General features: G+C 37.0%; 1 protein-coding gene across 3 annotated transcripts in view; it reads left to right on the plus strand.

Annotated features, from left to right (window-relative positions):
- svep1 (sushi, von Willebrand factor type A, EGF and pentraxin domain containing 1) overlaps window positions 1-12736 on the plus strand; it is a 145704-nt gene that overhangs the window by 10849 nt on the left and 122119 nt on the right. For all 3 annotated transcript variants that reach the window (XM_016997358.2, XM_062971841.1, XM_008120499.3), the window contains exons 2-3: window positions 7750-8005; window positions 9740-9916. In XM_016997358.2, coding sequence (XP_016852847.1) covers window positions 7750-8005; window positions 9740-9916 — 433 coding nt within the window. The remainder of the gene's footprint in view (window positions 1-7749; window positions 8006-9739; window positions 9917-12736) is intronic.

Here is a 12736-nt window from a genome sequence, read left to right on the forward strand (position 1 = left end):
GTAACGCCGCTCCATGCAGTCATCCCACATGACCTTGGAGGAGTCTACGGACAACGCCGGCTCTTCGGCTTAGAAATGGAGATGAGCACCAACCCCCAGAATCAGACATGACTGGACTTAACGTCAGGGGAAAATGTTTACCCTTTACCTTAACTACCACCAATTCCTCAATACTTTATTTCCCATACCACCATACTTCGCCACAGCAACGCGTGGCCTGGCACAGCTAGTACACTATAAAATACCTCCAAGTAAAGAACATTATTTGGTCAAAGTTAGGTATTTTCCTTCCCTGTTAGTTTTAGTGAAGAGCTTGACTCTCACATTGAAACTGAGGGGGATTAGGTTGCTTGGATTATGTTCAAAGAGTTGATAATATGTATCTTTACAGAATTTATAAAATACGTCAATTGATGTTAGTTATCTTTATGCTTCAAATAGATCCACTGAAAACCACAGAACTGATGTCAGAACTAACTTCAATGACTTACGTTTTTATGTTTCTTTATATAACTGTAGGACAGTGTTTGATTTAAGTGGGAATAGGTGAGATATATTTTCATAATTTATCCTTAGTTTTCTTTTTATCTTATTTCCTGAGCATGTAAGTCATATATAAATTTACCACAGGCATGTAAATGCATTTATGTTTTCTTCCCCCCCCCCTCCAACACGCACACACTTTTTATGTCTGTGGGATTTGTTTCTATGGATGCTTGATGCTTTTTTTTAATAGTCCTGCTATGTCCATATAGTTTTATGAGGTACAGGAAGAAAACAATTTTCCATTTGCAGTACTTTCAATCTTCTACCACTTCTGTCTTCTTTCTTTCCACACAGTGAAGAATATTTAAGATGTTACAAAACATTTTGTTGTCTTACTGCAGCATACTTAATACAGCTACTTAATGGATTTTTTTACATCAAATGCTAAAAGCAAGGTTGTTTCTTAAATGTTTTTCACTGATGTTAGGAACAAAAGATATACCAGTTCCATGTAGAAAAAAGTCTTAGCTGCAAAGCTCATTTTAAGCATGTTCAATTTGAAAGTAAATATCATTGAAACCATATGGATTTGTTCATACAAAGATGTGTAAATTCTGCACAAAAAAATAAACAGCAAACCTAAGTGCATTTCAAGCAAGAAAATCCCCTTGGGATTCAATTTCACATAATGGTCAGAATCCATTAGACCTTTTTGATGTACCTAAAATACTTGCTTCTATAGGTGCACATTTATGGAAAAGCATCATGGGCCTTGAGGCTGCTTTTCAATAGGTGGCATCGCACTCAGTTGATCAAAACACAGCCTTTTATTCTATTATTTATTTTTATGTTGCCCTTGATAATGATATGCCAAAAGTCAACCAGTGAGCTTCATGACTAAGTGTGATGGCCAGATGAACCATTTACCATTGTGTAAAAGAGGCATTCAAAAGGTGTAGCATTTCTCAAAGGTTCAGAAGCCCTGTTCTGTTTTATTCCCTGTGCACCCAATAAAGCTTTGAATTTTGTCTTCTTGAGCCATATCTAATTGTGCAGCACTCTGCATCCAGAAAAACATATAATCATGTGTGCATATTTGGTCATTTCCCCCTCGCTGTCCTTGAAGAGAGAAAGAGAAGATTATTGACACAGCTCCTATACTGCTACATTCTGTTTTCATTTAAATAGCACACATTCCTGAAAAAGTTCACATGTACAGAGTTATAAGCTTAGATGCATGGTACCCCCATGTATCAGAGGTATCAGAGAATATAGATAATTAACTCAGTCTACTGTTTCTGCTTGTTCAGGGAACCAGCTTCAACATTGTGCCATCTCAAACCATCAGCATATGACTATTAGCAGAAAAGACAAGCAGTTAGAATAGCTAATTGCTTCAATTCAATTTCATCAAAATGTAGCTGAATATGCAAGTTAACCATAACTCTTGTGTTTTATCAATTAGTTTTAATATATTTTTAATATCTTTTAAATTTGAATTAAATCTCTTGGCTTTAGTCTGACAGTTATTTCCTTCTGGAAATCATCTTTTTCTCTCTGGGAAATGCAGTTGTTTTCTATGATGTAGGAAAGAAATGCAATCTTACTACTTAGGGTAGCTAAACTAAATGAAGGGATGCTATTACTCTTACTGAATAGTGTTAGAGATTAAAATTGTTGAGGTTTTCCTGATGGGATTACGAGAAACTTAAACTGAAAAAGTAGACTTTGCACTGACAGGGTTAATCAACTGCAAGAAGTTATAAAATTTGCTTGGTTTAATCTAAAAAGTTGAGTTAATTTTATTAAATTTCTCAGTACAATAAAACAAAGATAAAAAAGTATGCAAACAAAGAAAAAAGAAAAGAATAATAGAGAAGAGGCAATGTAGCCAAGAATGAAATAAAAACAAATTTATGTTTGACTTCTACTAGGGTATATGTTGATTTCATATATAAAAGGTACTAGCTGTGCCCGGCCATGGGTTGCTGTGGCTTAATCTGGTGGTGTTGGTCATTCTACATTAGGTTGTATTTATGCTGTGACCTCCACCCTTCTTTATACTCATATTAGTAGTAGTATTTGAAGTCTGTTACCTTCTTCAATTTTTGTGTTGATTGATAATTGCTTGAGATCCCTGTTGTCTTTGGTTTGTTGTTAGTCGTGATGTCTGATTCTGCTGAGTGCGGTTTATATTTTTATTGTGGTTCAATAGTCTTTCTTTTTTGCCTGTGTAGGTGTTTATTATTATTGTTGTTGTAGTGGTCATGAAGGTTGGATAAGTTAGATGCTACAGTATTATTTTTTTTGGAGGCCCAGTGTAGCACTGACTGGCCTCTCAGCCTCAGTGCCTGGCTGCTTCTTGCCTGTGATGGTGTTGATTCTTATTGTTGTTGTTGTCATTCTTATTATTGTAATTGTTTTTTTGGAGGCCAAGTGTGAATGTAGGGATTGGGGAGGTGGATGAGCACTGAATGGCCTTGTAGCTTCAGTGCATGGCTGATTCTTGCCTGTGTAGGTGTTTATTATTAGTGGGTGAGTGGATGGATAGATAGAGTGGGTGCTCTCCTTGTTTTCTTTATTCCTATGCTGTTTCCTTTCTTTGCTCCGATCCTGAGCTCGCTGACAAGAACACACTGGTCAGAAAGGAGGGTAAATATAACCGGATCAATTGTCTTTCTCTCCCCTTTGCTCTTGGCCTTTTGGGCAGAGAGGGAGGGCTCTTGTCCTTGGTGTTCCTTTGCTTCCCTTCCTTCCCTCTCCTTCCTTCGTTCTATCCGTCCCAGCCTTTCCTGCCTGCGGAGCCATGGAACTGGGTCAGTGGGTTGGGTGGCGGGGAAAGGGAGAAGGAAGAGCCCTCTAATTGAAATGCATGGACTCTGTGCCATGGGGTGCTGGGATTTGTAGTTTTCATCCAGTCCAACCCCTTTCTTTCTTTTTGTCATGGAGGAAGACCCCACCCAAACCCCTCAGATAGATGGCCATCCAGTTTAGTTGTGCTATTATAGTCACAATGCATTGTTGTGAGTTTTGTGGGTCCGGATTGTGATTTTGTGGTGTGGTTGTGTTATTACAACCAGGAGGCAAGGCTTTTGTGTTGTGTTGTCAAATTTTGTATTTCTGGGGCGTTTAGTTGTCTTGTTATAGTCATGATGCGTTGTGAGTTTTGTGGGTCCGGATTGTGGTTTTGTGGTGTGGTTGTGTTGTTATAACCGGGAGGCAAGGCTTTTGTGTTGTGTTGCCAAGTTTCGTATTTCTGGGACGTTTAGTTTTGTTGTTATAGTCACTGTGCAAACAACTTTATCCTTTTATATATATAGATAAGTTATGGGGATGTTTGTGGGCTAAAATGAAGGATCTGTGGATAAGTGGAAGATCGTTCCACAGAGAACGAAAAGCACCAGTGGTGTTTTGAAGTCACTTCTGACTGCCATTTCCCTGCCTAGACATTCAAAAAGGGGGAGAAGGAGACATATAATGAAGAGAATAAGAGGGATCAATGATTCTTTTAGGTCCTTGTCATTCAACATGCAATTGTAGAAAAGGACTACAGTATATCAATCCAGGGTAGAGAGCTTCATTGGGGATGCCTTTTCTGCCACAAAGCTTCTGCATTCTTTTTCTGCCATGAAAGCCTTCCTCAACACTTCTACATTCTAATTTCTGCTGTCTGAAAAAGAATTGTCAGGCAAGTTGTTGAGCTGAACAACTAATTGCCTAATGCAAAGATAAAGAACAAACACATTCCATACCAGACTTTTTTCTAATAATGTTGTAACCCACATTTGCAGGACAGGATTTTGTACTGTGATGTTACAAGATTAGAGCAGGATTACCATGTTCAGAAACTCCTGAAGGAATTAACCCAGAGTCAGCATTTCCTTGTGCAGCTAGCTTCCTTCTTTTGAGCCCTTATGCCACCCATGGTTTGAGCAATGTTGACAAGAAGGTCCGATTGATCTTCTGGTCAGTCTATAGGAACCATTCCAAAGTAATCTGAACTATTTCTGGGCAGATAGAGTAGTCATAATATGTTAAGGGAATAAATGTGAGCTAGTTTGAGTGTATAATGCTTTGAATGTTGAAATAGGGACATTGGGAAATTGGGATATGAGTCTTTGCTCATCCATGGAAATCCACTGAATGACATTGGGCAAATGAAGTCTCGAAGCTTAAAAGGCAATGGCAAAGCTCCTCTGAACCAATCTTGTCAAGAAAATTTACCTTAGTATCATCATGATGGCACAGAGCAACATGGAATGAAATAGAATGTGCTTCATTGATTACATTCCTTCCCTCATTCCAAATGATGTGGTATACATCTTGCAAATTAATATAAATTGAGAATTTCTCTGGAAATTGCAGTCCACCATTGTACTCCTACTTCATGTCCCAATCCTATCACACCCACTTTAGTGAAAGTAGGCTAACCATCAAAAAGTAAATACCTTTCCACAAATTCAGATGCCAACTCTGCCCTCACATTGACTCAGAAAGAGTAATCACCTGACCGCATCATATCACCTACCATATTAGATAGCGGTGCTTTCAATTGCTCATCCTCTAATGTGATTTATATATATATATATATATATATATATATATATATATATATATATATATATATATACACACACACACACACACACACACACACACACACACATACATATACACATCATCTGCTGTCGGCAGTGCCCTTCAGTACTCTACAAGCCAGCCTGAACCAGGGATAAATAGAAATAAATCAGACATTAGGAATGAGGATTACCAACAAAATTTAGTTGTAGAACACTTCCTAGGCATTCTGTCTTGGGCCTTAAAAGTCTACAAAGGAAGACTGGAAAGAGAAACAGCAGAACTGGAATATATCCACAAATTCCAGCTCATTAACAGATTGAACAGAGACAGTGATTTCCTGGTACGCTACAGATAACATTAGGTAATATCCCAGACTCCTGTGATAAGCCATTTTATCATATCTCCTTTCTCACTTCTTGCCATCATCTTACTATATTTCAGTTATTGCATTACAATAACTGCATTGCAGCAGATTGGACTAGATGACCCTTGTGAACTATTCAATTTCTATGCTTCTGTGTTTCTGTAACACCCCCCCCCCCCCACACACACACACAAACTATTTATATGTTTACACACTTTGAACTTTTATCCCAACTTGGTTCCCCAAAGAATCATTGTTACAACCGAGTTTGACGCCTCATATCTATTTCTATTCACACATAATCTCTTAATTCATAGATATAAATGTCTGTTCCTAGGCAATTCACGCCATGCATCTTATGAGTAGATTTAGTTGAATTCTCATGCTGTCAACTATTTTTCCTCAATTAGTCTCAAAGGTGCTATAAGATCCCTTTGCATTCAAAACAGAAGTCACTTTCCAAAACATGAACACTTAAAAAACCTTCGAGTAACTTTTGGATGGTTTTTTTTTTTTGGGTATCTTTTTGGTTTATGTTCAGTAAAAGCAGTATGTATCAGTGTTTTTCATGTCAAAGAGTGTAGATCTCTAGATCTTTTTCTTGAGTGGAGAACCATTAGTATCTATGTTTATTTATAGATTTAGAACTCTCTGGTATTGCAAAATGAAACAGCTGAGTGTATGATAATATTCTTTTGAGACCTTTTCACATTATAATAATTATCTTGTTTAATAAACATTAGTACAGGTCATGATATCCCAGGTCCTTAGTCCCGCCTTATATGTTTTGGACATAGTCGTTCAAGCTGTGGTTCTGCAGTGCCTGCAATGAAACCAGTCTGTTGTTTTCCTTTAGAACTCCCACTCTTCCACCTCATGGGCCCGTTGTTTGGAGACAGTGGAGACATGCCAGGACTGTTTGACTCCTAGACAGCTGGAGTTTCATTGAAATTTTTAACTGAGAAAGTAACAATACATATGAATGATCAACTGAACATTCCAATTTGTAACACACACAATTCCCATTTTCATGGATAGGCATAAATTATTATGATTATGTTACCAAGTGGAACACTTGAAGTGAAATTATGGGCATATTCTAGGGTGAAGTGGCTCTGTATGAGAGCTGTTCTCAAACCTGGGTGTCTTCTAAATTAGGAGGCAATGGCAGTCAGATCTTGGAGCAGAACAGACTCCAAAAGTGTTTCTCTTGGCCATGGCTTTATCCACCTACAGTCTGGCTTTCTAATACAGTACTTTTCTCCACTGCTGGAAACTAACGTAGTCATTAACTTGGATGTAAGAAAAACATGTAGGAGTGGTGGGTTGAGAAGTCATAGGGAGATAGGGCAGCCAGGGAGAAATTTATTTCCCTTTACTCATTTGCTATTTGTGTTCTACGAAATTAATCCCCACAACTCCAGTTTGTGTGTGATGGGGTAGACCCAGGATTAATGGCAATTTATTGCCATCTCATGTACCCTAAATTCCATGTGATCTTGGGAGCTAAGCAGGGTCAGTTCTGGTCAGTACTTGGATAGTAAACCAACAACAAATATTTCAGAGAACAAAATGGCAAAATTACTTCTGAATTTTCCTTGAAATTCCAAGAAAACCCTAGTAAATTTATCATGTAACCAAAAGACAATTGCCTTGGAGGCACATACACACATTTATCTTTTGCAATTCACATTGAATGGTGCTAGTGCCCCTATCTGCCTTAGTATACTTCCTGCCTTGAACACTGTATAGTTTTTGGATATTTTTGTACATGCATACATACATCAAGGCGATACCCCATGATCTAGCCCAGTGGGTTAAGTTTCAAATCGAATTTAGTTGTTATTAGTGTATCTAACTGACAGTATCTGGACATTAATCAATTTATATTATTCAACTACACCAGTCTGATGACTTATATTATTTAATCTAACAAGACACCAAGCTTCTATAAAAATGATTATAGAGACATTTGTACTTCTGGAGAATGGTGAACATCAGAATATTGTGCCTCTTTTTTCCAGAGTGGGTGACTTTGATTGTCACCACAAGAAATTGCTATAAGATGAGTAAACAAAATAAAAGTGTCTGTATTGTAGCTAAACTTGAGTGTATGGAGTGTGAGTCAGTATTTGGCTTTTTAACCACAGTCTGCTGCAAAGTTGTTGATTATATGGTGTTATTGCTGGGTGGTCCTGTAAAAACTAAATTATGTTGATCAGTATGTGCAAAGGCAGCACACCCTGGCTAAAAAGACCATGACTAGGTCATAAACTTGCTAGCTCTTGGCTTGAGATGTTGTTTTTTCTTTCTTATAGCAAATACTGCTTCATTCTCGTGCTAATGCTACCAAAGTCATATTTCTTATTACGGATGGTTATTCCAATGGAGGGGATCCCAGACCCATTGCAGCTTCCTTGCGTGAATTTGGAGTGGAGATCTTTACGTTTGGAATATGGCAAGGCAACATCCGAGAGCTCAATGACATGGCTTCTCACCCAAAAGAGGAACACTGTTACTTGCTTCACAGTTTCACTGAATTTGAAGCTTTAGCGCGCAGAGCCCTTCATGAAGGTATTGCATTTTGTTTTGCGGAATTCTGTTATGGCCTTCATTGATATTGCCTTTTTCAAATAAAAAGCATACTGATATTTTGTTACATATTTGAATTACACATTTACCATGAGGTCCAGATTCATAAAGTTAATTAACTGAAAATTACCACATTATAATGAATATAGATACTGTATTACTAAACTCAAAAATGCAAAATCAAATTGTAAACCTATAAATGAGCTGATACAATTGATCACAATCTCGCATCAGAACACATAGATACAATGATAGAACTAAATTTTCATAGCAACATTTCCTGATCTGACCTTCCATGCAAACCTACCATGACAACCAGGCAGCCCTGCCACTGGAGGGATTTCCAAGGCACTGTAGAGTAGGGCAGTGAGCAAATTAGCACACAGTCCTCTCCTGGTGCATCTTCTAGCAAGTCAGTTTTGGGAAGCCACTTATTGCAATGGTGCAAGAATGATACATTTGAATTCCCAAATTTACAATATTGTAAATTTATCACTTTATAAATACTGAGGAAAAAAAATAACCAGTTGTTTCAAAACCAAGATGGCAGTTTTAAACAAAAGACCTAGGGCTGGTGTACTTAACCGCAGACCCCTTAACAGTTTGTCTAAAGAATTCAGAAGGTTGAATTTTTAAAAACCACTTATCTTTATTTTCTCCAATATCTGACTGAAATCTAGCATTTTCTTCACTTATGAATACTATTGCAATAAATTACAGTAGTATTCATTTCATATCACATTGCAGTTATTGCATATCTTGCAAAATCACTTAAGCTCATCCCAGATCTGATGCTAGATTACATGTGATCACAGAACTGCTGTAGTTGGGCAACTATCTGGCAACACAGAATAGGTAATAGAGGTGAGATCCCCCAAGCAGCACCATTTTGTGAGGATCAATCATAGGATCAGCACAAGTTATAGACAAAAAATGTCAATGTCTGCCGCTACATTCTGAGAAGGGGTCTGTAGTTTTCACCTGACTGGCAAAGGGGTCCGTGAAACAAAAAAAAAAGCCAGGAACCCCTTATCTAAGGGTAATTGTTTGCAATAAGAAGCTTTCTTTGGGTATTTGCTATATATAGAATGCATAGGCTCTTGGGTAAGCTGCATCTTTAATGACAGAAGTTGAGACAATGGATGCCATCTAGTCCTCCTACCCATCTACATTTGTTGTATTGTGTTAAATTTATATGCTGCTCAGTCCACTAAACACCTGAATGCTGAATAATAAGAATATAAGTAAATAAGAATAGGAATATAAGTATAAGAAAGGAAAAACCAACTGTGTGGTTGCTACCCTTAGTAAAGTGTTCTCTAATTAAAGTACACCCAAAATAAACAATAAATGATCCAAATAATGGAGTTTCCATATATGAATTTTAGTTTTGGAAATCATTCCTTAACTGTGCGGGCAAAAGGGGGTCAATGGATCATTGCAATTATGCATCTGACAGACCTCTCTCACTCTTTGCCAAATTTCTGGTTTGCAGCCTGTGGGAAATATTTTATTAAGATTATTAAGCTTATAACAAAAAATAAATTGAATTTTAAAATAAAACATCAGGATTTTTTAGTTTGTTACTAATGTTTAAACAAAAATGTTTTCATTGTAGTCGTGGTTTTTATCTTTAATTTGTTTGTAGCAGTTTAAAAAAATATTTGGAATGTCTCTTCACCCCCCACCCCCACCCCAAAAACCCTCCTGTTACAGATCTGCCTTCTGGTAGTTACATTCAAGAAGATATATCCCATTGCTCTTATCTTTGTGATGGAAGTGAAAACTGCTGTGATATCATGGCAAGCTGCAAATGTGGTACCCACACTGGACAGTTCGAGTGCATCTGTGAAAAAGGATACTATGGCAAAGGTTTACAGCATGAATGTTCAGGTCTGTATACACTTTTTCTTTTATGATGCTCAATGTAGTTGGACTAGGAGACTCGGGTTTGAATCCTTACTTAGTAATGGAAACCTACTGGGTGACCTTGGGGAAATCACATCCTCTCTATCCCAGAAAAAAACAAGGGCAAATTGCTCCTGAGCAGATTCTGCAAAGAAAGGTCCATCACAGATTCATCTTAGGGTTACCATAAATAAATGTCACTTGAGAGTACACCATAACAAACACATGTAAGAATCCTATAACTGAATTAGAAGCTTGCATTTATTTGTTCTACTTCTTTCAAAGTATCAAGTTCTTCAGCCCAGTAGTATAGGAAGTCTCAGGCTTAAATATATAAAGCATAATGAATTGGGGGTTATATAAAGAAAATAAATACCTGAAGTAAGTGAATTGCTTTCAATCTATAGCTAAACACATGTGCGTTAGGCATGTAGTTGCTTGACAACCCCATTGTTTATGCAGGCCTAGTCAGCCAGTAACCAGAATTTGGGCCTCTATATGTTAAAAATCAGAAATGCTAATCTCTTAAGAATGAATAATGTATTAAAAGATACTACTGATGAATAGGCATTTGAAATGTCATAAATATACACTCTTATCAGAGTTGTGATACCGACTGTAGTCTTCCTTTAAATTCATGCTCACTGTTTATGTAAAATGTGATAACATTTCAGCTTCTTTTCAGGGTTATTTTAACCAAAAACACCTTCAATACTCAGTTCTCAATGTTTAGCTCTTAATGTATATTGTTTGCATTTTCTTGGAAATAGAATCCATATCAATACAATGTTCCCTCACTTATCACTGGGGTTAGGTTCCAGGACCACCCACAATAACTGAAAATCCGCAAAGTAGGGACGCTATATTTATTTTAATATTTATGCATTATTTTAGTAGTTATACACTATTTTAAGCCTTTATCAACCAATCGTTTGTTGATAAATTGCCTCCTTCTCCTCCCATTGCTGCTTGGGCTCCTTTTCTCTCCCTTCAGCTTCTCCTTCCTCCCTTCCTTAGGCTGTAAATTGTAATTTTTAATTATTTATAATAGTATTTTAGAGTTTATTGAAAAACCGCAAAACAGTGAACCCACGAATCCACGAAAAATGAACCGCGAAATAGTGAGGGAACACTGTATATATTTTCTTATGTTTTGACTGAACACTGAATTGCAGATTTCAAAGTACAGTAGAGTCTCACTTATCCAAGCGAAATGGGCCGGCAGAACCTTGGATAAGCGAATATCTTGGATAATAAGGATTAAGGAAAAGCCTATTAAACATCAAATTAGGTTATGATTTTACAAATTAAGCACCAAAACATCATGCTATACAACAAATTTGACAGAAAAAGTAGTTCAATACGCAGCAATATTATGTTGTAATTACTGTATTTACGAATTTAGCGCCAAAATATCATGATATATTGAAAACATTGACTACAAAAATGCCTTGGATAATCCAGAAAGTTGGATAAGTGAGTCTTGGATAAGTCTACTGTAGATGTTTCAGTAGGTTTTTCATGTAGAAGGCCCTGGGTTCATTCCCCAATGACTTGTCAGGTGCATCTACAGTGTAGAATTAATGCTGTTTTGACACCACTTGGCATCAAACTTTATTAATTATACAGTGTAGATCAGTGTTTCTCAACCTGTGAGTCCCCAGATGTTTTGGCCTTCAAGTCCCAGAAATTCTATCAGCTGGTAAATTGGCTGGGATTTCTGGGAGTTGTAGGCCAAACCACCTGGGGACCCACAGGTTGAGAACCACTGGTGTAGATGTATCCTTTGTGATGTGATTTTGACTGAGGTCATGAAGAGATGTTGCAAGTCCAAGTAGACAATGATTGTTCAGTAGGACATAACAACCTGACAGTGTATCAGGTGTTCTTAAGCAGAGGTTGGAAAAGTTACTACTCTGGGTCTAATACTCCCAGAATTATCCCATTTAGCATGACCAGTGGGTACTGTAGTCTAGGAGGTTATTTTTTTCCAAGTTCTTACATTAAACCAAAAACTAATGGAAGCTAAAATTACATAACACAGAAAAGGGCCTGAAATGGAATATAAAATTAGTAGAAATGAGCATATCAGTTCTATTTTTGTCAGTAGGTATTGGATTCTTTTTTTTAAAGATTTCATTGAAAACAGTTAACAAAACAAGAACATATTCACACCATAGTGACTACATATGAAAATAGGTAGGGACAGCGATTTAATTTGTTCCTAGTCTGTTTGATTTTTTTGGTCTGCCTTGCTTTTGTGATAGCAAATAAGTTAGTTTATCCATATTCATAATCTCTAAAATTTCGTTGTACCACATTTTTATCTCTGGTCTATTTTTTCCCTTCTTTTTTTGTGTATATCATTCTCCCCGCTGTTATTAAATAATTGAACAGACTCTCTTTGTTTTTATCTTTTTCTATATTGTATAGCCCTAGCAGGAAATATTTGGGGTCCAGAGTAACATCTTTTGTATCCTCTGGTGTATTTCCCTCCAGTAGTTCCTAGATTTCTCACACATCCACCAGCAGTGGAAGAACGTACCTTCCTGTTCTCCATACTTCCAGCATTTGTTTGAGTTTTTTTTTTTGCAATACTTTGATAATTTTTGAATTGAATTCTTTAAGTTTCCAAGAATGTTAGCCATATAGTGCTAAAGTATTTGCAAAACAAGCATATACAAATGCATTCTTGAAGCTTAGATTGCTACCCATAGCTAATGTTTTAGTTGTTGTCACTAACAGCAGTAATCAAACACATCTGTCCTAGACTAGGCTGAGAGTGAAGATGGTTGGTTTATGCAA

This window comes from Anolis carolinensis, chromosome 2, assembly GCF_035594765.1.
Source record: "Anolis carolinensis isolate JA03-04 chromosome 2, rAnoCar3.1.pri, whole genome shotgun sequence".
Classification (NCBI taxonomy): Eukaryota; Metazoa; Chordata; class Lepidosauria; order Squamata; family Dactyloidae; genus Anolis; species Anolis carolinensis.